At 53.6% G+C, this 24,326-nt stretch overlaps 1 protein-coding gene across 1 annotated transcript in view; it reads left to right on the forward strand.

The window, feature by feature from the left end:
• Window positions 1-1,043: 1,043 nt before the first annotated feature.
• The window catches only part of Myo15b (myosin XVB), a 39,702-nt gene continuing 16,419 nt past the window's right edge, over window positions 1,044-24,326 (forward strand). The window contains exons 1-20 of the mRNA XM_037201196.1: window positions 1,044-3,106; window positions 3,702-3,765; window positions 3,939-4,048; window positions 4,203-4,277; window positions 4,511-4,607; window positions 5,280-5,383; window positions 5,536-5,782; window positions 5,896-6,057; window positions 6,919-7,032; window positions 7,124-7,182; window positions 7,256-7,388; window positions 9,141-9,236; window positions 9,453-9,587; window positions 13,463-13,588; window positions 16,458-16,535; window positions 16,742-16,857; window positions 16,936-16,981; window positions 17,125-17,249; window positions 19,850-19,967; window positions 20,224-20,387. Of these exons, the coding sequence (XP_037057091.1) occupies window positions 1,044-3,106; window positions 3,702-3,765; window positions 3,939-4,048; window positions 4,203-4,277; window positions 4,511-4,607; window positions 5,280-5,383; window positions 5,536-5,782; window positions 5,896-6,057; window positions 6,919-7,032; window positions 7,124-7,182; window positions 7,256-7,388; window positions 9,141-9,236; window positions 9,453-9,587; window positions 13,463-13,588; window positions 16,458-16,535; window positions 16,742-16,857; window positions 16,936-16,981; window positions 17,125-17,249; window positions 19,850-19,967; window positions 20,224-20,387 (4,232 nt within the window). The remainder of the gene's footprint in view (window positions 3,107-3,701; window positions 3,766-3,938; window positions 4,049-4,202; window positions 4,278-4,510; window positions 4,608-5,279; window positions 5,384-5,535; window positions 5,783-5,895; window positions 6,058-6,918; window positions 7,033-7,123; window positions 7,183-7,255; window positions 7,389-9,140; window positions 9,237-9,452; window positions 9,588-13,462; window positions 13,589-16,457; window positions 16,536-16,741; window positions 16,858-16,935; window positions 16,982-17,124; window positions 17,250-19,849; window positions 19,968-20,223; window positions 20,388-24,326) is intronic.

Raw genomic sequence — 24,326 nt, forward strand, 5'->3', positions numbered from 1 at the left:
TCCCATTGCTGGGATTAAAGGCGTTCACCATCACCTCTGGGCTTCTCAACTTGTGTTGTAAAAACCTCTAAGATAGGGCTGGAGAGATGACTCAGAGGTTAAGAGCACTGGCTGCTCTTCTAGAGGTCCTGAGTTCAATTCTAAGTAACCACATAGTGGCTCACAGCCATCTGTAATGAGATCTGGTGCCCTCTTCTGGTCTGCAGTCATACATGCAGACGGAACACCATAATAAATAATAAATAAATCTTAAAAACAAAACAAACAAACAAAAAAAAACTCCAAGGTAAACTATTGAGTGAACAAAAGCAGCTCAGTTAGCAGAGGACTTGTCTGGAACCCACAGGGCTCTCCCTGGATTCCACCCCCACGATGAAAAAAAAAAAATCACAAAAATCTGTGAGCTAAGTAAGTTTCCACTTGTGTGAGTTGCCTTTGAGGTTGATGACACGGCTTGAGAGCACTGGCTGCTCTTCTAGGAGCCTGAGATTCGACTTCTATCTAGTTCTGTTTCATAACTCCAGAGGGGTGCCCAGGTTTTACCCCGGTTCGAGGTGCATACTCCTATCGTATGCATTTTTTAGTAGACTGTATTTCACAATAGAAAAGAATGGAACTCCCGAGTGTCCCCTGCATAGTCCCATAGCCATGGTCCCAGCCTCCTGGAAGGCCCCGGGTAGAAGCGCTTTCCTCTGCCGCTCTTGGCAGACAGGGAGTGAGGCTGAAGTGAGAGCCTGGGCTCCTCAGTCTGGCCTGGTGCCAGGCTGATCTGAATGTCCTGGCGCCGATGCCCTGTCCACGGCCTTTGTCCACAGCTGCAGCGTCTCCTCTTTCCACTGCCTCCAATCCATTGTTGACCAAGGGGGTCAGGACCCGCTGCCGCCTACATTATTGATGCTACTGCCTTAAGAGGGGAGACTCGGGATAAATTGAGCCCGTAACCTCCCCGGAGCAGACAGTGTCCAGCAACCGAGACCTCAGGGCAACCGTGGACAGTCCGATCAGAAGGCAAAAGGAGCAAGGCATTAATTGGTAAGGCAATTATGGGCGGAAGCAAGGGCAAAGCGCCCCAGCGCCGGGCTCGACCGGGGAGGCCAGCCTCAGTGGAGCAGGAGTCGGGGTCCGCCAGCGCTGACAGCGCCCCCAGTCGGGATCGCAGGCTTGCCCGCGGCAAAGCCCACAAGAGCAAGCCCGCTAAGAACCCCGAGGCCACCAAAGGCAAGGGGACCACTGGAGGCCGCAGGAAGCCCACCGAAGAGGGGAACCACCGCTGCAGAGGTGCAGGGACTGGGGCATCACTGGAGACCCAGGAGAGGCAGGGCAGCTCTCAGGGTCGGGGCCACAGGTCCACGGGGAGTCGTGAGCCTGAGGACAGTCATGGGGAGCTCCCTGAGGAACAGAGACTCCCCGGGGAAGAAGGGTGCACGGTCAAGCGCGGCCGCCGCAGAAGAAAGGAGCAGGGACCATCGGCTCCGCGAGGCCACCGAGAGACTTCTAGCAGGGATGGGGACACGTCGGGCGGGGATGGTGGCAGCTCGTGCCTGGACAGTGAACACCACGAGGCCCTGGACAGCAGCAGCCAGGGTGGTGGAGCCTCGGAACGGCCAATCAAGACCAAAACTTCTGACACGAGCTCAGAAGGCGCCCTTATCAGAAACCCCGAGTCAACTGGCGGCAGCAACCATCATGGCAATGGTGGACATGTCTTGGAGCTCCAGAGCAGGGAAGGGCCGTCGGGGACAAGGGCTCAGGGAGCGAGTGATGATTCCCGGACAGATACAGACTCGAGTCCCGGCTGGTCCGGGCACAGACGTCGCCCACGGAAGACCCCAGGAACCTCAAGCCGCATCCCTGAGTCCCAGGAGACAGAGTTGGCCAGGGAAGCTGCAGTCTCCAGCTCTCTCGAGAATAGCTGCGCAAGCGCCCCCAGGGCCTCTCAGGGTCCTCGGGACTGCAAAGTGATCCCAGACACCAGTGACGTCGGGAAGCAGCCAAAGGCTGAGCTGCAAGGCACTGAGCCTGAGAAGGCGGAGGCCCCCAGGGCTCAGCGCCTCCAGGTCGGAGAGGTGGCGGGGAAGGTACCGGTGGCTGTGAGCGAGAGTGACACGGGAGCCAGAGAGGGAGCAGGTGCAGGGGACCGACGACCCCGGGACCCGGCGCCGCTGGCTGCACTCGTGGTGCTCCGCAAGCTGCGCACGAGGGCCCCGGCTGGCACGTCTCCCCAGGTCGCGGGTGGCCTCCACGGGAGCTTCAAGGCGCGGCTGCAGCGTGTGGCGCGGGCCCTGGGCCTCCTGCGCTGGTTGCGACTGCGGGTGGAGCAACGTCGGGGCGATGCGCGCACGGACAGCCCGCAGGAGCGTAAGGAGCGCGGCCGCGAGAGGGCGCTCGAGGCGCGGGGCGGGGCGCCCGGGCCACGGCGCTGGCGGGCCTTACGCCTGGCCTGTCGGGCGGTGCTCCGGGGACTGCCGCGGGCTCCCCCTGGCGGCAGTCCGAGCTCCCCGCAGGCGCTGAATAGCTCAGGCTCAGACCGCGCATCAGCCATGGAGGATGCAGCTCCAGATCCAAAGTTCGCGGTGGTCTTCCCCCGGATCCATAGTGCGCAGGAGTCGTGCAGCGGCCCCTCAGGAGCATCCACGGACGCCCCCACTGGGGAAGGCCGCGTTTCGTCTCCTGCAGGGGCTGCAGAGTACAGGGAGCAGCAAGGGGCTAGTGAAGAAGGGGTGGTCAGGTCCCGCCAGGCTCCCTCCTTTTCCCCGTCTGCCCCCAGTGGAACTTCACCGGAAGAGAACCGGAGCGAAGCAGAGCCAGAGACCCCAGAAGTTGAGACTCCAGTGCACTGGGCGCAGGGCTCTACTCCCTGCGTAGACCCTGGGCTTGGCGCTGATACTCTGCTGCCTCAACTTACCTTGGAGACCCGCCTACGGCAGAATAGCCCTTGCAGGTCCCCAAGGGAGCGGTGGGAACCAGAGGATGACGCTGAGGCAGCGCTGGAAAGGGATCTGGAGCTGAGCATCCGGAAGGACCTAGAGATGCCACCCTTCCCCGGTGCTATAACCGGGAGTCTCCCAGAGGGCCTGGAAGACATTGAGGACCTCGCCCGGCTGCGGTGAGGGGCATAATGCCGAATCAGCCACCCCTGGCTCATAATTCCTCATACTCCATTCCGCCCTTGGACCCTAGAAAATCGTATGCACCCTTACTGAGTCAACAGGGGATTTTTGCCTCATAGAAAGGCAGGTGTGGGGTGAAAGGTTCCCCTTCCAAAGCTCCAGCACCCCCCTACTGTGGATTGAACCTAGGATCTCCTGCATTCGGTCCTGATCTATATAGTCCCCCATCCCGCTTTTTTTATGGGGGGGGGCAGACTCTTGAGTGTCACAGTATACATGCAGAGGTCAGAGGACAACTTGCAGATGTTGACTCTCTCCCACCCTGTCGTTTCTGGGGATCACACTCGGGTTATCAGGCTTTGGGGCAGTGCTTTCCCCCTCTTAGCCATCTTTCTGCTCACCTCCACCCCCACCCCCACCCCCAGCCTCACATGCGCCCTGTTTATACCTTTTCATTTGTTAAAAAATCTCACCAGGTTGCCCAGGCAGGAGTTGAACTTGTGATACTCCTGCCCAGGCTTTCCCTAACGCGGCAGGGCTAGCCCAGGACCGGCGCTCAGCAACTTCACTCTTGTCCCGCTCTCCCCACAGGCTGGTGTGTGACAGCTCTGTGCTGCTGTGCCTCAAGAAGAGGTTCCACCTGGGCCGCATCTATGTAAGGGGACCACAGAGAAGGGGCGTGGCTGGAGTCTCTTCCTCTGTGGGCACCCCTGGGGCTTCCCTTCATCCCTAGACTGAGTGTAGAGCCCGCTCTACCTGGGGTTCCGCAAGGCATGGGCCGGTCTGGGGTGCATCGGAGGTTCCCATTTGTGTCCCCTTCTTTGCCAGACTTTCGGGGGGCCCCTCCTGCTTGCTCTGAACCCCCACCAGGCACTCCCTCTCTTCTCACCTGAGGTCTTGGCCAGCTACCATCCCAGGAAGGCCCCGAACACCACTCCGTAGGTGACTTTGCCCCTTTGCCCCCGTTCGCGACTCCCTGCACGTATGTCTTACTGAGGGAGTTCCAGGGCCTGTGGGCGCTTCGCCTATTCCTAGAGGCCCCAGACAACCATCACTGGCATCTTCTCATCACTCTGGTGTCCTTCCCCCCAGACACATCTTCGCCATCGGGGCAGCAGCCTATAGCCTGTGTCAGAGCTCCGGACAGGACCCCTGCATCCTCCTAGGGTGAGTCATGACTGCCTTGTGTGCCTGAACCCACACATCACCCTAACCACTGGTCCTGTGCCCTGCTGGGCAGCAATTCAGGGCGATACCCTCAGGACTGCCCTGAGGCCAGCCTGAGTGGCCCTGCGAAGCTCTGCTTCCTGGTTGGTCTCCGTGAATCAGGTCTCACTTCCTGGGCTCAGCGGGGGCAGCCCTGGGTGCCCCCTCCCGTCCTTAGCTCCTCCCCCCTGCAGGGGGCACAGTGGCTCCGGGAAGACGGAGACTGCCAAGAAGATCCTGGAGCTTCTAAGCAGCCTGGGGCAGAAGCAGACAGAGACCAGAGGGGCTCAGGTGAGGGCTGGCTGGAGGCAGCTGGTCATCGTTCAGGCCATTTCTCCACGCCTGGCTTTTCATGGGTCAGCCCCTAGATTCCCCTGATGCAGGCAGTAGGGTTGGGCCCTTTTACTTTATTTTTTATTGTTTTTTGCTCTTGGTGGTAGTTTTTTTTTTTTTTTTTTTCTTCTTTTATTTGGTTTTGCTTTTAGTTTTTTCAAGACATGGTTTCTGTATAGTCCTGGCTGTCCTGGAACTCAATCTGTAGACCAGGCTGGCCTCAAACTCAGAGACGCACCTGCTTCTACCTACAGAGTGCTGGGATTAAAGACACGAGCCACCATGCCTGACTCTATTTTTTTTTAATGGGGTCTCAGGTAGCCCAGGCTAGCCTAGAATTTCCTGTGTAGCTGAGCATGACCTTGAACTTCTGATTCTCCTGCTTGCACCTCTCGAGTGCACCACCACACCCAGTTTTATGTGGTGCTGGGAATGAACCCAGAGCCTTGTGGATGTTAGAGAAGCACTCTACAAATTGAGCTACACCCCCTGCCCTTTTAATTTTGGGGGGGGGGTCTGATAGGACTGACCCCACGCGGGTGCACACAGCCAGCAGTACAGCGGACTCTCAGTGGGTAGTTGGTGCCATGGCCATCTTAGGTATACCTGAGTGTCCCAACCCTCACACAGCTAAAGGACATACTGCCCGTGCTCAGCAGCTTTGGCCACGCCAAGACCATCCTCAATGCCAATGCCAGCCGCTTTGGTCAGGAGCTACGCCTCTGCCTGCAGCAGTGAGTGGTGGAGGTCCCGTGGGCACAGGGACACCTCAGATGGGTTACTCTCCTTGGGCGCTCGGATACTTCCTGCCTTTGGCCCCAGCCCGCGGATGGCCCCTTCTGCAAAGTGCCCCCTGAGTATGCCACCCTGTCTCTTTTACCCACAGGGGAGTCACCGTAGGAGCCTCTGTGTCCCACTATCTGCTTGAGGCCTCCAGAGTAGTGTTTCAGGTAAGGACCCGCCTCCTGCCCACAGCCCTCAAGCCCTGCTCCACCCCTAAGCAAGTTTCTCTCTCCAAGGCCCAGGCTGAGCGAAGCTTCCATGTTTTTTATGAGCTGCTGGCAGGGTTGGACCCCATGGAACGTGAGCAGCTCTCTCTGCAGGGACCTGAGGCCTACTACTACCTCAACCAGGTAGGGGCGAGGCTCTCATGGATGGTGCGCCCAGACAGGGGCTCAGCCAGGGCTTTCAGGATGCTGTGGGGATGCCAGGAGCTGCCCCACCACACACCTGCTGTACTCTCCAGGGCAGAGCCTGCAGGCTCCGGCGCAAAGAGGATGCCCAGGACTTCAAAGGGCTGGTGGAGGCCCTGCGGGTGCTGGGCTTGTGTGCAGAGGAGCTGACTGAAGTCTGGGCTGTGCTGGCCACCATCCTGCATCTGGGGAACATCTGCTTCTCTTCTTCAGAGGTGGGCTTCCCTGTGGGCAGGACCAGTGAGCACACAGGATGGGCAGTGGTGATGCCAAGCCATTGTGTGCCTCTTGGTACTCAGCTGTCACCCTCAAGGACAGGCCAGAAGAGGGCACCAGATCTCATTATGGATGGTTGTGAGCCACCATGTGGTTGCAGGAAATTGAACTTAGGACCTCTGAAAGAGCAACCAGTGCTCTTAACAGATGAGCCATTTTAGCCGGGCTGTGGTGGTGCACACCTTTAATCCCAGCACTCGGGAGGCAGAGCCAGGCGGATCTCTGTGAGTTCGAGGCCAGCCTGGGCTACCAAGTGAGTTCCAGGAAAGGCGCAAAGCTACACAGAGAAACCCTGTCTGGAAAAACAAAACAAAACAAAACAAAACAAAACAGATGAGCCATCTCTCCAGCCCCCCTTGACACTTTTTAAAAGAAACTTAATTCTCATGTCAACAGCTGTGTCCCAAGGGGTGTTGGTTTCCCTCTAGCAATAAAGGCAGCAGAGAGTGAGAAAGAGAAAAGGACGGCCCAGCCACTAAGAGAGAGTCGGGGCTCACTCACACTCAGGGCCTTCAGCCCCGCCCGGAGCCTGGCTCACCGCAGTCCAGAGTGCCTTGTGGGCTGTTGGCTCTTTATTTATTTTGAGACAGAGTTTTACTCTGTAGCCCAAGCTGGCCTCAGACTCACAGAGATCCGCCTGCCTCTGCCTCCCGAGCGCTGGGATTAAAGGTGTGTGCCACCACAGCGGTCTGCTGTCGGCCCTAAAGAACGGGCAGTTGGCTAGACAAAGCAAGGCCATGCCTGGGCACTATTGCCATCACACAAGCAAAGCTCTTTCTGTCCCCCACCCCCCTGTCCAGCGGGAGTCCCAAGAGGTGGCTGCTGTGTCCAGCTGGGCTGAGATTCACTTGGCAGCCCGGCTGCTCCAGGTGCCACCAGAGCGCCTAGAAGGGGCAGTCACCAAGAGGGTCATGGTGAGCCCCAAGGGTGCTGGGAAGGTGGGAGGCGCAGCCTGAAGCACCTGTGGGTATGGCCTGACATCCTGAGCATGTCTATGGTCTCCAGGACACTCCCTATGGCCGCGTCTCCAGATCTCTGCCGGTGGAAAGCGCCATCGATGCCAGGTAACCTTGGGGATCAGAGAGGGGAGCCAGGTGTGGCACTCTGCTGGGCAGGGCTCACTTACGGTGTCTGCAGGGACGCCCTGGCCAAGGCCCTGTACACAAGGCTCTTCAACTGGCTTCTGAAGCAGATCAACGTGAGGCTGGCTCCACCAAGGGAGGCAGACAATGTGGGCACCATCACTGTCGTGGACGCCTATGGCTTTGAGGTCACCCTTTGGGAGGGGGAGGAGCAGGCAGGTGGTGCCCATCTCATCCCAGCTCCTCCCCGGAGGGCTCGAACAGGCCCGAGGTTTTGCCTTTTAACCTTCTCCCCCTTGTTAAAAACCGTTAGAATGCATTCCTTAAGCTGGCCACCAAGGTCTAGTCCCTTATTTGGCCACTTCCTCCTCCTGAGGCTGACTACCAAGGCCCAGCAATCAAAGTATTGAAGTTCAGCAATCAAAACCCCCTTTTAGCGCACTAAATTAGCATACCCAGTTAAAACAAACCAACTCATCCTAACATGGGGTTTCCCCTTTACCTTTATAAACCGCCATTTGCCACTGGGCCACGTCAGTCTCCTCTCTATCCAGAGACAGTCCTTTGTCCCTCCTGGGCAGATATCCCCCCTCCCTGTTCCTTTCCTCTTCTCCCTTGTCCTCTATCTCCTGTCTCTGTCTCTTATTCCTTGTCCTTTGTCCCTCGGGGGCCAGTAAGTCTCTTAGTGCTGAGGACTTGTGTGTCTTGTACGGATTCCCATCCTTTCCCTCTCTACACTGTTTGCCTATCTGACCTGTGCCTTTGCTGGCTTCTTCTGGGGCGACTGAGTGGAATCCTTGAGTGTCCCTCGGTGGGGATGAGGAGGTACCAGGATGGACAGAGAACAGGTCCTGCCTCTTGGGTCTTTAGAGTCTGGTTGAGGCTGGCAGAGAATCTTGGGGCTCTCGATCCACTTATCTCCATCTGCAGGTTCCTGGGAGGACGGTGGTCCACCACATGTGCCTTTCCCAGCCAGGGCTGGGAACCCTCCTGGATTCCCTCTGGGAGGGGCTGGAGCCCACCCCAAGCCCCAGGGCTCTCTGCCTCACCTTCCCCTGCTGGCTGTGTGACCCCTTCGGAGGCTCCAGCAGTAAAGTAGGCAATGTTAGCTCCCTACAGATAGAGTCCTGCCCTGCTCTGTCTTGTTCTGGCATCGCTTCTGGAGAGTTCTGTCCTGCATGGCCACCTCGGGCTGGGTCTGTCTGCAACCCCACCTCCCACATACCAAGGAGGAAGGAAGTAGACCCTTTCCAATCTTCCAGACTGTCACAGCTGTGCACTCCTTGCCTCAAGAGTCGCCTCCTTGAGTCGTGGGGAGGGGCCAGCAATAACGGGGCTTGGAGAAAGGAGATAGGGCACCCCCAGTTCCTGGATGGGCACTGTTCACTGCCCTGTGTGTCCTGCCTTCCTTAGAATGTCTTTGGTGACCACTTCTGTCCTGGATGGGAAGGGTTGTATGCATGCGTGTTCTGGTGTGTTTGCAGGTGTGCACAGCTGTGCAAAGGTAGTGGGTGCCCTGCTGGGCTCGAGCCTGCATGCTGAGGTTGCAGAGGAAAACAGGGGAGGAAGGCTAGAAGGCTTCCTGGAGGTGGCCGCCAGGGGGACCTACTGGTGAGGCTATGGGATTCTGAAGGCCACCAAGACAGACAGTGGGAAGATGCACCCTCCAGAGCCTCTCAGGATGGCCCTGATCAGAGCTCCAGAGGCTCACAACGCCATTGGAGCAGAGGGCAGGAGCGTGGAGAGCCGGAGGGAGGGTTGATGATACACAGCTGGGGCTGGCCTATGGGGGCCTGTAGGCTGCACCGTGTCCTTTAGACTTGTCCCTGTTGGCTGCGATCTCAGCTGCGGGGCACCACTCTAGAGCCCTGGAGAGAAGGGAGGGGTCTCCACTCGCCTGCCCCCACCTCCAGTGCAGATCCTGTCTTCACCCACCCCAGGCACTGCGGGTGAACGGCTTAGAGCAGCTGTGCAGCAACCTGGCCAGCGAGCGCCTGCAGCTCTTCTCCAGCCAGAGGCTGCTGGCCCAGGAGGAGGTAGGGAGCTGGGCACAGCTGTGGCAGGTGACAGAGCGCTGCCCAGCCCAGAGGTCGCCCCAAAGCCCCCTTTCCTGGCGGGTGGGGAGGGTCAGTCCTTCTTAACCTCCATGTATGTACATGAGTATGAGGAGGGGAATCTCTTTGTCAGCTCTGTGATTGCTCCCTGCCCCGACGGACGTGGGCTGTGAGTTACCAAAGACTGGTTCTTTCTAGGAGGAGTGCCAGCGGCAGATGCTGAGCTGGGTACCCCTTCCGCAGCCGCCTCCAAGGGAGTGCTGCCTGGAGCTCCTGGCGGGCCAGCCCCACAGCCTCCTGAGCATCCTGGACTCCCAGACATGGCTATCCCAGGTATACCAGTCGTCAGTGATGCTCAGTGTCACAGACAAGGAATGGGGGCCCTAAGCAGCCAGGATGAGGCCAGCAGGGCCTCCTGGGAGACAAGCAGGTTATAGGGTCCAGAGACCCAGCCTTTCTGCACAGCCCAGGGAAGGTGCATTCAACAGGGAAAGCCCTGGGCTTCCACCAATGCCTTAAAAAAACATTTAATTTTGTATGAATATATTTTTGTTTTTGTTTTTGTTTGTTTGTTTCAAGACAGGGTTTCTCTGTGTAGTCTTGGAACTCACTCTGTAGACCAGGCTGGCCTTGAACTCAGAGATCAGCCTGCCTTTTCCCCCTGAGAACTGGGATTAAAGGTTTGCACCACCACCACCTGGTGTGTATGAATGTTTTGTCTTCAAATGTGAACACACACACACACACACACACACACACACACACACACACACACACACCATGGAAATCAGAAGAGGTTGTTGGATCCCCTGGAACTGGAGTTAGGATGGTTGTGAGCTTCCATGTGGGTCCTGGGATCAGAACCTGGGACCTCTGGAAGAGCAGCCAGTGCTCTCGGTCATGTCTTCAGCCCCTTAGTCTTGTTTTGTTTTTGAGACATATATATCATGTATATAGTCTTAGCTGACCTTGAACTCCTGATCCTTAAGCATCACATCCTAAGTACTGGATTAGAGGCATGCACCACCAACAGCCAGCTATAAATGCTTCTTGGGTTAGTAACTGGCTATGGGGTGTAAATACTCCCCTTACACATCAGCCTCTGCCACCCTGTATTTGAACCCCTGGAGAGAGCAGACACTCCTGATTGTCAAGTAATGTGATGAAGTCACTAGCAACACACGGAATCAGCTTAATGATCAAAGGAATTTGTTTGGGGGTTAACTCACAACCCCGGGAGACAGGAGATTTATCGTAGGGTCTGGAAAGCTAAGCTATGTCCCACACTGATCTGCCTGGTCCAAGGTCTCAGAGTCCAAACCATGCAGTAGCCAAGAGCGCTGCAGATGTGCATCCCAGGTCTTAAGGGTCCCCCAGCGGCCACGCCCCTGAGGCAGGTACCTCAAGGTCGTAGGCAGGTGTAACTGTTAGTAGGGGTGATGCTTCAGGGCATGGCTCAAAGAGCCCTCCACTACAGTCAAGTGCAGTCAGTGTGACTTCTCTCTGCATGAGACTGAGCTGTAGGCGGGCTGGGCCTGTCTGAGGGCTCGGATTCCATCTGTGGGGCGCTCGCATTGAAGGAAGAACAGAAGAATTGGCATGCAGGAACCATTCTAAGGGGAAAAAAAATCAGACACAGAGGATTCAGTTCTTCCCCTCCTGGATCCAGGAGAGTGGGAAAAAAATGTTAGGGGCTGGAGAGAGGGCTTAGCAGTAAAGAGCACTTGCTGCCCTTGCAGAGGTGCCAAGTTCAATTCCCAGCATCCACATGGTGGATCACACCCATCAATTTAACTTCAGTTCCAGGAGATCTGATACCCTCTTCTGACCTCCATGGGCACCAGACACATATGTGATGCACATAGAGATATGCAAGTAAAGCACACACACATATTAAAAAGGAAATAAACCTAAAAATTAATTAATTTTTAAAAATGTTAATCTGGGCATGGTGGCTCACACCTAACATTTAGGAGGCAGAGACAGTAGGTTCTCTGTGAGTTTGAGGCCATCCTGGTCTACAGAGTGAGTTCTAGGACAGGCACTAAACTACACAGAGAAACCCTGTTTGGGTATGATAGCACGTATCTTTAGTCCCAGGACTCAGGATGCAGGTCCAGGCAGATCTTTGAGTTTGAGGCCAGCTTAGTCTACACGGGGAGTCCCAGAACAGCCATGGCTACATAGTGAGGCCCTGTCTCAACAACAAAGTCAGGCTTGGCAGGGTAGCCCCATCAAGAAGCTGAAGCAAGACGGTCACTTAAGCTCAGGAGTTCAAGGCCAGCCTGGGCAACATACAAAAGTCCCTACCATAAAAAGGAAGAGGGAGGGAGCCTGGGGGCGTACAGTTCAGTGGTAGTGCTTGCCTGGTGTGTGAGACAGTGGATTCAGTCTCTAGAGTCTAACAAACTCCACCCTACCTGGGGTGGTAATGAATACCTGTGAGCTCTCACAAGGCAGGGGCAGGAGGAACGCAAATTTGAAGCCAACACAGCCTGATGTAGTAATAATAATAATAATAATAATAATAATAATAATAATAATAAAGCCAGGCTGAGCTAGGCAGTGCGTATGAGATCGTTTTTCACAATAAATAAGTGAGAACCCCAGCTGTGTGCCTAGGTGGGGAGCTCTGTGGAGTCACAGAACATGTGTAGAACCCAGACCTTTGGGAACTGAGGCTGGAGGGTAGACACCAAAAATAGCGACCCTGGGATAGCGACATAGCTCAGTTGGTGGAGGGCTTGCCTAGCAGGCACAGAGCCCTGGGTTCGATCCCCAGCACGGTATAAAATCAGGTGTGGTGGTGCTGTTCTACGGAGCAGTTGGGGCCGACCAACCACCATCTTCAGGAGTTCAGCTGTGCCTCCTTGCCAAGGACATCCCAGGTGGGTTCTTAACTGTTTCTAGTCCCTCGCAGAGGGATCAGGAGGGTCACAGGACGCTCACCTGAGTATCCAGCCTCACTTTACCGCTTGTATTCGATGCGGCCCTCTTGGTCTGCATGGCACGTGGCGGGGGGGGGGGGGGGGGGGGGCGGAAGGTTAGCATTTATAGGCTAGGGAAGATGGGGGAGGGGCTCCGTCTATGCAGCTAGAGGAGAGTCATCGTCCCTGCGGGGTAAGACCCTTGGGGGAGGAGCACCCCACCCACACCATTAAGTACCCCTCACCTCTGCTCGCTAAGTAAGCCTGGTAAACTAACTGGTTCCCCAGAGTGGACGTTGGTGGAACTGTACTGTGCTTTCCCACAGGGACCTTGGGCAAAGGGACAGGTGTTGCCCAATCCTCCCTTGAGAAGGGATTTTGGCAAAAGATGCACACTTGTGATCCCAGCACTCAAGAGGTAGAGGCGAGGAGGGTCATCTTAGCTACACAGTTGAATTGGAGGCTAGCCTGGGCTACAGGACAAGACTATACCAAAACAAACAAACAGCATAGTGTGCAAATCTTGAATCCAACCTTTAATCCCCAAGATTCCGAATGCAGAGGCAGGTGGGTCAATGTGAAGTCAGAGCCAGCCTGGTCTACATAGGAAACTCTCCAAAACGAAAGAAAACCTATCACAGGTCTTTCTGAAGTCCCAGGGTCACTTTGTAAAAATTTTAGATTTGTTTTATGTGTATGGGTTTTTTGTCTGAATACTATGTGTGTGCCTGGTACCTGAGGAGGCCAGGAGAGAGCGTCAGATTCTCTGGGATTGAAGTTACAACTGTGAGCCACCATCCACGCAGGAGCTGGGAATTGAACCAGGTTCTCGGGCAGAGCAGCCCTTGCTCTTACGCACTGAGCCGTCTTGCCAGCCCTTAAGTTACATAACTCGACCTGTGTGAACTTGCTGAGAAGCTGTAGCTGCGGGATCTACCTGGAGTGGTTTTGACATCAGTGTCAAAGCCCCTCTATTTCCCTGTGATTCCCTCAGGCTTTCTCAGAAACGTCACATCTAGGGCTGGTGGAGGTGGCCCCTGGGCCTGAGGGGACCCCAACTTTCTCAAGTAGCACTTGGTTGTTCCAAATCCTGGAGAAAGAGCACACACTTTGTACAGACTTACTGACTCTTCCTGTCTGAGGAAAAAAGTTGGGGAGACCAGTCTCCCTGCCTAGGGAGTGTGGTTCTGGGGTCTCCAGGAGGGAGCGAGGTCCCGGCAGGGAACAGCAAGCGTGTATGAACCCTGAGGAAAGAGTGACATGTGACTCCTTCGTCACCAGGCCACAGACCACACTTTCCTCCAGAAGTGCCACTATCACCACGGTGATCATCCGAGCTACGCCAAGCCTCAGCTGCCTCTGCCCATATTCACCGTGCGGCACTCTGCTGGGGCTGTCACCTACCAGGTATCTGCTCTTGAGTGTTGTCTGTCGGGTGTGGGTTCACTCGGGCCGTGGAATCAGGAGACAGATGCACCTCGAGGATGAATCTTTAGCTTTTCTCAGCTGCAGGGGGATTCCTCTCTAGAGACTGGTCCACCCTCGTTTAGCAAAGGGCCCTTTTGTTATACAATCCATACCTTTAGCAAGTTATACCAAGACTTCCTATCTAAGCCCCCCAGAGGGACAATGCCAAAGTCAAATTCTCCGTACAGAATACCAGTGTTCTGGCTGTTCTTAAATTAAGTTTGCATAGTCTTTGAGCCCCTAGGAAAACTCTCAGATAAGACTACAATCAGAAGGTACAGGAGACAGGAGGTAGCAATCACAAAGGGCAGATCAAAGCTCGATGCTAACACTCTCCAACCAAATCAAACCAGGTGTAGCTCTGTGGGAATTCTCCCCTCACTTGAGCATAGACTCCAGGGTGAGTCAGTAAGGCCCTGTCCCTTAGGGTCTGCCCCTCCCAAGCTGAGTCATCTGCCAGGTGACAATGTCAGGGAGGTCCCTTCCAAGGTGTGGCAGTGTGTAACTCCACCTCAGCATCAGGTCACACCCAATTCCGAGCATTAATTATTTTTCATAGCTCCTCAACAAGGGGTGGGGCCTTGGGAGCCCCTCCCACTCATGCTGAATATTTATGTGGTTTTAATGTGTGTGTGGGGAAGACGGGGTTGTGTATGCTACAGCACACATGTGGAGGTCAGGGGATAACTTTTGGGAGTTGGTGCTCTCCTTCCACGGTGTGAATACCTGGGGTTGAACTTGGGTCCTCGGACTCAGGAAGCAGGCACCTTACTGGCCCAGTTTCTTATGCAGTTTGTTCTCTCTCTCTCTCTCTCTCTCTCTCTCTTTCAAGACAGGGTTTCTCTGTTTAGCCCTAGCTGTCCTGGAACTCACTCTGTAGACTAGGCTGGTCTCCAACTGCCTCCTGAATGCTGGGATTAAAGATGTGGGCCATCACACCCGGTTTATCTAATTTCCTTTTGCCACACAAGCACTGCCCACAGTGGGCTGGGCCCTCCCACATCAATCATTCATCAAGAAAATGCCCCACAACTGGTGAGGTGGCTCAGAGGTTAAGAGCACTGACTGCTCTTCCAGAGGTCCTGAGTTCAATTCCCAGCAACCACATGGTGGCTCCCAACCATCTGTAATGAGATCTAGTGCCGTACAGGCATATATGCTGTATATATAATAAATAAATAAATCTAAAAAAAAGAAAGAAAGAAAGAAAGAAAATGCCCCACAGATATTTTGCCTACAAGCTAATCTGATGGAGGCTTTTTCTCAGTTGAGGTTCCCTCTTCCCAGATGACTCAAGCCCGTGTCAAGTTGACCAAAAAACAAACAAACAACAAAACCTCACCAGCACAGACCTCTTCCTATAGCCAGTTCTTGCCTGGTGAATCTAGAAAAGTAACGAACGCTGATCTGGTGAAAACTCTTGTGGATTCCTGTAGGAGGGGAAGGGACTGGTTTGGGTGGGTTTTGTCCTGTTTGTTTTTGTTTTTTTTCACACAGGGTTTGTCTATGTAGCCCCAGCTTCCCTGGAACTCACTCTGTAGACCTGGCCTCAAACTCACAGAGATCCACTTGCCTCTGCCTCCCAAAGTGTTGGAATTAAAGGCATTGTACCATCATCCCTGGCCCTTGATTTGAGACAGGATCTCATATTGCCTCATCTCGTCTTTAGGTCTCTTTCTAGGCAGGGATGACCTTAAATTTCGCATCCTTCTGCATCCAATCTCCGCATGCTGGGGTTGTGGCTGTGCAATACCCATGCCCAGTTCAGGTCATGCTGGGATTCAAACCCATGGCCTTGGGTGTATGTTAGGTAAGGGCTCTTCTAGCTGAGCTACAATCCTGTCCTTGAGATTGGGTTTTGATTAAAAACAACAAGAAAAATTACTCTGGGATTTCTTTTTTTGTTTTGTTTTGTTTTTTGAGACAGGGTTTCTCTGTGTAATAATACTGACTGTCCTGGAACTCCCTTCATAGACTCACAGAGATCTGCCTGCCTCTACTTCCCGAGTGTTGGGATTAAAGGCCTGTGCCACCACTGTCCAGCTTTTTTTTCTTTTTAAAGATTTATTTATTTTGTGTGTATGGATATTTTGCCTGCCTGCACCACATGCATGAGCTCCTATGTGAGTGTGGGAATTGAACCCCAGTCCTTTGTAGGAGCAGCCAGTGCTCTTAACCACTGAGCCACCTCTCTAGCCCCACTATTCTGAGATGTAGAGAAGAAATACTCATGAGAGTAACTAAGATGTGGAGTCCCACAAAGGTCTAGTGAGGTCTGAGTTTGCTTTACCCAGAAGAGCTGCATTAAAGAATTGCTTGATCAGGTGTGTGGTTATCAGGTGACTGGAAAGGGTCTGCACTTGGCTGAGCTGGGGGGGAGGTCTTTTGCTCCACCCCTTGGCATTCCTATAAAAGGCCCTTTAGAAGAGACAAAAGGGGCCAGTGGATAATGATCTGTGCCCTCCTGAGGATATCCTACATTTCTGTTTCTCTCCCCTCTATCCTTCTAATATCTCTTATCCCTCTCTCCTCAAGAGTTCCCTGTTGAAAAATGTGGGAGCCGGTCTCCCAGCTGGGCTCCCACACCAAGAGAATACCGAGGAGGCAGAGGATGAAGGGGTAGGAAACTGTCCTGCCGTACATGCCCTGGAAGAAGACAGCTTTGCTAAAACATGGACCCATGTTTTCTGGGATGAACCAAAGGCCAGGCGCCCAGCAGGACTATGCAACACTGAGGCCTGCCTGTGTTCTGAGGCATGGTGCACAACCAGCCTCTTACAGGGCTGCCCACCTGCTGCCTCTCTTGCAGGTGCACAAGTTCATAAGCAGGAACAGGGACCACCTGGACTCTGCCATGGTGGAGATGCTTGGACAGAGCCAGCTGCAGGTGACCTGGCGTGCCTTTCAGGTGCCCACGTAGCTTAGCCGCCATCAAGCCTTGCGTGGCTAGCCCTTGCCACCATGGCCCCCTGGCTGGAGGAACGAGCGTGCAGGGGGCCAGTATTGAGGGCTGCCTGTCCTGGCTCCCCAGGGGCTGTGTGGTGAGTGGACAGGCCCAGGATGGAAACGGCTGAGACTCCTCTCACCCCTCAGCTTGTGGGCAGCCTGTTCCAGGAAGCAGAGCCGCAGGCTGCGAGAGAGCAGAGCAGACCCACACTGGCCTCTCGGTTCCAGCGGTCCCTGGGGGACCTGCTAGCCCGGCTAGGCAGGTGAGAACCGCGCCCTTCCCCTGGACCCCAGGGAGTTGGAGGGTAGCCTGGTCTGTGACTGTCCCCTTCACTCTTCAGGAGCCATGTCTATGTCATCCACTGTCTCAACCCCACCCCTGGAAAGGTGAGCTCCCTTTCCCCGACCTCAGCCCTGCCCTAACCTCACCCCTGCCCTGCTCTCCGCAGCCCCTCCCTTCTCTGAGACCCTCCGTCAGCCCTAGTCCCCGACTCCAGCTCTCCTTGGCTGTGCCCCTCTCTGACTGACAGCTCCCAGGCCTCTTTGATGTGGGGCACGTGGCAGAGCAGCTGCGCCAGGCTGGTGTCCTGGAGGTCATAGGCGCCCGAAGTGCCCACTTCCCTGTGCGAGTGCCCTTCCAGCTCTTCCTGGCCAGGTAGGGTTCTGTGGGGGGGGTAGCTGAGGACCTGGGGCCAATGCCTGCAGGACAACCCCAAGTATGTAGTCCTGGAAGAGAAGGGACCATGTGCTTGACTTCCAACACTCTCCCCTTCCCTGTTCCTCACAGGCAGACCGACAGACACACAGACAGACAGACCAACACACATAGGCAGACAGACCGACACACATAGGCAGGCAGACAGGCACACACAGGCAGACAGACTGACACACATAGGCAGACAGACCGACACACACAGGCAGACAGACCGACACACACAGGCAGACAGACCGACACACACAGGCAGACAGACGGACACACACAGGCAGACAGACCGACACACACAGGCAGGCAGACAGACCGACACACACAGGCAGGCAGACAGACCGACACACACAGGCAGACAGACTGACACACACACAGGCAGACAGACAGACAGACACACACACACACACACATACACACATACACACACACACACACACACACACACACACACACACACACACACACGCGTGTGCATGCTCCTTTCAATATTCACAGCATCTCCTCGATGCTAATACCCTGCTGGAGATTATTTGGGCCCTGCCTACCCTGGGACCTTATGGAGCAGCCAGGTGGACACAGCGCAAGTATTGTGAAATCGTGACTGAGTCAGTGAGATGAGGGAGGACAGTTAGCAGAGCCTTTCAGATGGATAAGGGATGGCAGGTGCAGGGGCAGCCATGGGGAGCCAAGAGGTCATGTAGCGCAGTGAGGCTGGGATAGCCTTTGATGGAGAGCTCAGAAGCAGCCAGGAAAACTGGTGACTGTTTGTGGTGGTGTCTGTTTGGCCTCAGCCTGGACTCACCTCCCATCCGCCTCTGAGGCTTCACCTCAGGGCTCTGACTACCTTCTTTGCCTATGACTGTCTTAGCATGGGACAGTCTGCCCGAGGGGTGGAGCCTGAAGCAGGAAGTCGATGAGTGGTGTGAGCCTGTCCCTGAGCTGAATACTGAGAATGACAGGTGAGAGGTGAGAAGGTTCTGTCCTCGCTCTGGGACACCTGCCAAGTCAGTGATTGTCACCTGTTCCAGGAAGCGCTGCCCTCTGCTAGGGGACCTGGGAGTATGTTCCCAGCCCTGGCCGGTCTGTTGATGGGCAGGCAGGCTTTCTGCCTCACCCTCTGCAGGCACGCCCTGAGCCCCGCCGCGGTCCTGTGGCAGGCACCCCGGGGAGACAAGCCCAGGGTTGCTCCTCTGGCCTTGTCTGGCCTCACAGCATCATCTCTTCTCTTTAACAACCTGCCCGTTCTCCAGAGCAGAGGTCTCACCTCCCAGCGCTCTGCCTGGAGTCGGCACATTGCCTGGCCCTGGCGGAGTGTACTGGTTATTTTTACTGTGAGGTTTACACAACCTAGACTCATGGGAAAGAGCTGTGGGGTGGTGGTTTTGTTTTAGTGCCTTGTTAGATTTGTCTTGTGTGTATGCGCATGTGCCTGCGGGTACTTGCACAGGCCGGGTCGGATTGCCTGGAACTGGAGTTATTGGCAAGTGTAAGCTGGCTGTCATGGGTGCTGGGAACTGAACCTGGGTCCTCTGCAAGAGCAGCAAGTGTTCCTAACCACAGAGCCATCTTTCCAGCTCTGGAAGATAGTCTAGGGTCTCTCTGTGTAGCTCTGGCTGTCCTGGAACTCGCTCTGTAGACCAGGCTGACCTCAAACTCAGAGATCCACCTGCCTCTGCCTCCTGAGTGCTGGGATTAAAGGTGTGCGCCACCACCACCAGAAGATAGTCTTTTTTTTTTTTAAATTATTTTTACTTTATTTGCATTGGTGTTTGCCTATGTGTATGACTGTGTGAGGGTGTCAAATCTTGGAGTTACAAACCATTGTTAGCTGCCATGTGGTTGCTGGGAATTGAACTCCGGTCCTCTGGAAGGGCGTTCAGTACTCCTAACCACTGGGCCATCTCTCCAACCCCTGGAAGATAATCTTAATGAGAAACTATCCAGGTGGCACTGGCCTGTAGGGCTGTCTCTGTGGAAGGCTGTCTTGAGAGTTAATTGATGTGGGAGGACCTAGCCCACTGTAGTGGCACCATTCCCTAGGCAAGGAGTCCTGAACTGTACAAGAGAGGAGAATGCACCAGGAGGTGCCGGCACACGCCTTTAATCCCAGCACCCAGGAGGCAGAGGCAGGCGGATCTCTGTGAGTTCGAGGCCAGCCTGGTCTACAGAGCGAGAACCAGGACAAGCACCAAAGCTACAGAGAGAAACCCTATCTTGAAAAACCAAAAAAAAAAAAAGGAGAATGCGACCTGAGTCCAAGTGTTCACTGCTCTCTGCTCTTGACTGTGGTATGATGAGATTAGATGCTTCAGAGTCCTGCCTTGACTCCCTGCACCAGTGGATTGCACCCCAGAACTGTAAACCAAAGCAACCCCTTCTTTCAGAAGTTGCCTCCTGTCGGGGTGTTCTTCCATAGCAACAGAAACTAGAACCCGGGGTTTCCCAAGTTGTTGATCCAAAAACTGAGTAATTATCAAGGGGTTCAGCTGTCAATCAAGGTCTGAAACGGCCCTTGCTCTTCCGGCCTCATCTCTGTACCCTTGTGACAGGTTCCGGGCCCTGGGGTCAGGGAGACAGGAAGCTCTCTCTGACCAGGAGAGGTGTGGTACCATCCTCAGCCAAGTGCTGGGGGCGGAGTCACCAGTCTATCATCTTGGAGCCACCCAGGTGGGTGTACGTGTGAGTACAAGGGAGTAGGTAGACGTGCTTGAAAAGGAAAGACCCCTGCTGGATGAAACACGACAAGCCATGCACTGGGTGGTCCTTCTCAGGGATGGGCAGGCAGAGTGGGGCTGGCTGGAAGGCTCCCCTGGATAGATTGCGTGACCAGGTGTGGAGAGTCTGAGGCCAGGGGAGAAGAGGAGGTATGCGCCTGTCCCCCCATCCTCCCACCCCATCTCCATGAAGCATGCCTCCCTCACAGGTCCTGCTGCAGGAGCGGGGCTGGCAGCAGTTAGAGCAGCTGTGGACTCAGCGGCGCTCACAGGCCCTGCTCACGCTGCACCGTGGCCTCCGAGCCTGCATCACCCGCCAGCGCCTCCGCCTCCTGCCCCGGCTGCAGGCTCGTGTGCGCGGACTCCAGGCCAGGTGAGCAGACACTGGAGCCAAGGACCAAAGTGGGAGCTTGAGGTGGTGGGGCAGCTCCTCAAGCGCTGCTGAAAGGCGAGCTCTCTGCAGGTCAGGAACTAAAGAGGAGGTGTGGAGTCGGCGACTGATCACACAAGTTACTTTTTTCTCTGAGGGAACAAAACAGTTCTCTGGGGCTGGTGAAAAGGGGGAACACACACACACACACACACACACACACACACACACACACACACACACACCTTGGGCATGTCAGGGTCTCTCTTCTGTATTTTTTCCCTTATCTCTTTCCTGATGTTTTCCTTCTGTATCTTTGTAAATGCACAGTTTTCTCCAGCCCACCAGTTCCCAAATAATCACTCAGAGGCTTGATATAAACTATAAATGCTCGGCTGGTAGCTCAGGCTTATTGCTAACTAGCTCTTACACTTAAACCAACCCATAATTCTTATCTATGTTTAGACATATGGTACCTTTTCTCAGTATAACATTCTCATCTTGTTTCCTCTGTGTCTGGCTGGCAATTCCTGACTCCTCCTCCTTCTTCCCATCATTCTTAGTTTGGTCACCCCACCTATACTTCCTGCCTGGCTACTGGCCAATCTGTTTTATTAAACCAATTCGAGTGACAAATCTTTACAGTGTACAAGAGGATTATTTCACAGCGTATCTTCCTTGACCTTTTTTCCTTTTACATCTTTCCTATTTTTCCCTTACAGCTTATATAACCCCAGCAAAAGTTTTCAAGCAGCATAAAATTTACAATGTGGGTATATTCCATTTTCCAAGTGAATGATTACAATGAATACAAGTGAAACACATCATGTTCTCCACTACCCTTACATGATTAAACATTTTAAATTTTAGGAAAGAAAAACAAATTATTCCCAAGGACCCACATACATTCATGTCTAAGCAACTTATTATAAATCAACAAAGCATAAGCAAGGTATTTTTCTCAGGCAGTTCTTTCACTGGCAGGCTGCATTTTGTGGTTACAAAGAAAGGCTCAATCATTTTATTTATTTTTTACTTATTTATTTAGTTTTTGGTTTTTTTCAAGACAGGGTTTCTCTGTGTAGCTTTGTGCCTTCCCTGGAACTCACTCTGTAGCCTAGGCTGGCCTCGAACTCAGAGATCCACCTGCCTCTGCTTCCCCAGTGTTGGGATTAAAGGCGTGCACCACCACGGCTCGGCTATTATTATTTTTCAAGACGGGGTTTCTCTATGTAGCTCTAGTTGTCCTGGAACTCCCTCTGTAGACCAGGCTGGACTCAAACTCACAGAGATCTACCTGCCTTTGCCTCCTGAGTGCTGGGATTAAAGGCATTTGTCACTACCACCTGGCTCATTTATAAAAAAATTTTTTTAAAAGAATCACAATCCCAACTTTTATATACGTGAAACAACCAGTCATTTCTACTTTAAGTCCTCAGAGTATATACCCACTCATCATTAATTTTTTAATTTAATCATCTCAGGAAGCTGAGGGCAAAAATGGGCACAAGGAATTCATCCTTGCTTTTGATCACCAACCCATCCTAGCAAGAAAGACATGTCATCTAGTCACAACCAGGCCGCCATTGTTCTTGTTCCCTGACCTCAACGTGTCCTTTGCCCAACTATCAAAAGTGTGCCTTCCCAAACTTTAAATTGTTCCCCAAGATTTTCTACCTCTAAGCCATTAACAAAAACATCTTGGGGTTGGGGATTTAGCTCAGTGGTAGAGCACTTGCCTAGCAAGCACAAGGCCCTGGGTTCCGTCCTCAGCTCCAACAACAACAACAACAAAAAAAAAAAAAAAAAAATGTGTGCCACCACTGCCCAGCAAAAAAAAAATTAAAAAAAAAAAAAAAAAAAAAAAGCTAAAAGCCGGGCAGTGGTGGCGCATGCCTTTAATCCCAGCACTCGGGAGGCAGAGCCAGGCAGATCTCTGTGAGTTTGAGGCCAGCCTGGCCTACCAAGTGAGCTCCAGGAAAGGCGCAAAGCTACGCAGAGAAACCCTGTCTCGAAAAAACCAAAAAAAAAAAAAAAAAAAAAAATCTTAACCTATCTTTACTAACAATCTACATGTCTAAATTCTTTCTAAGGGTGGTAGTTGAATCATTATTCTACTCCAGCAGTAATGCTTAGAAAAAGTCACTATTCTAAGTACCAGTAACACCGCCCAGTGAGGGGCTAGAAGCCCCCTGAGAGTTTTCGTACAACTTGGATCATGAGGGATGTGGGACCGAGAGGGCAGTAAGCACAGCTATGCTCAGTAACAGCAGGAAGTCCTCAGGACACGTAGTCCTGGGGCTCTGCCCTCCAAGGCTCACCCAGCATGTTAATGCTGACCACTGAGCCGTATTCCATGAGTTCCAAAGCTGCTGGCTGTTCCTTTCACATGGCTCCCGACACTCAAGGTGTGGGCAGAGTTACGGTCATGTGGTGTCTTGGGGGCAAGTTGACCTGTCCCAAGGTCATGGACTCTGACAGCAACCGGGGAGCCTGCTTGAATACCTCCCCAGAGTAAAGGTCATTGCTGCTGGGCCCCTGGACTCCGATGGCTCGGCTCCTGTCTTTCCTAGTCTGTTCTCCACTGGGCTGTTTCCTTGTGACACACAGTATTGCTCTGTAGCTCAGGCTGACTTCAAACTCATGGGCCCCCTGCCTCACTCAGCCTTCTGGATGTGGGGTTATAGTCACCCACCACCGGAGCTGGCGTTCTATCTTATTCATCCAGCAGCTGCTCTGCCCACCCTGGCCAGATGCTGGAGCGCAGGGACAAAGGCAGCAGAGGTGAGGCCTCCTGGGCTAGCCGCAGGGAGGGGTCGGATTTGGACAGTAAAGCAGCCACTGACTGGCAGTGCCGTGGGGGAGGGCCACCGCCGCGGGCAGCCATGGCTACCGTCTGTGCCTCAACTCATTCACCACATAAACTGAGGCACGGTGCCCGTGAAGCGGTAACTCCCTACTCCCCACACCGCCCACGTCTAATGACTTCCAGTGTGTTTCCTGTCTCTGGATTTGCCTATTCTGAGTATTTCCTGTAAGCCGTGTTATATTCCAGTTCCTTTTATGCCTGGCCTAATTTACTTAGCTTTCAGACTCTATGTCGGAGCATGGGTCAGAACTTCATTTCTTTTTTTTTTCTTTTCTTTTTTTATTTTTTTTTTTGTGGCTGAATAATGTTCCACTGTGCAGATTTACAACTGGTTGCTGATGGATGTGTGGGTTGCTCTCATTCCTTATGAACATGGTGTAGAAGGGTCTATTCTGCTTTCTGTTTTGTTTTTTTCTTTTCCCTTTTTTTTCCCAGACAGGGTTTCTCTGTGTAGTTTTGGTGCCTGTCCTGGAACTCACTCTGTAGCCCATGCTGGCCTCGAATTCACAGAGATCTACCTGCCTCTGCCTCTCCAGTGCTGGGATTGAAGACGTGCGCCACCACCGCCCGGCTTCATGTTGTTTTTGACTTGATTTCTCTAGTGACTATTGATGCTGAGCATAGTTTCCTGTGCTTCCTACTCATTTGTGGAGATGTCTATTCTATTCTACTCACTATTGTTTCTGGGTCATTGGCATTTTGAAACAATGTATCTTATTCTATGTGTTATGGTGTTTCCCTGCGTGTTTGTTTACCACGTGCATGCAGTGTCCTCAGAGGTCAGAAGAGGGCATGAGATCCCCTGGAACTGGAGTTACAGACGGTTGTGAGCCGCCATCTGTAACCACACGGGACCTGGGTCCTCTGCAAGAGCAGCAAGTATTCTCTAGGCTCTTGTTTGGGTGGTTGTGAGACAGGGTCTTACCGTGTAGCTCAGGCTGGCCATGGACTTACAGCTATCCTCCTGTCTCAGCTTCCTGAGCACTGGAATTATAGACATCCACCACCACACCCAGCTTTCTCACTGGTTATTATTATATGTGTACGAGTGTTGCCTGAATGTATGCACATGC

Source organism: Peromyscus leucopus, chromosome 8b (genome assembly GCF_004664715.2).
Source record: "Peromyscus leucopus breed LL Stock chromosome 8b, UCI_PerLeu_2.1, whole genome shotgun sequence".
Lineage (NCBI taxonomy): Eukaryota > Metazoa > Chordata > Mammalia > Rodentia > Cricetidae > Peromyscus > Peromyscus leucopus.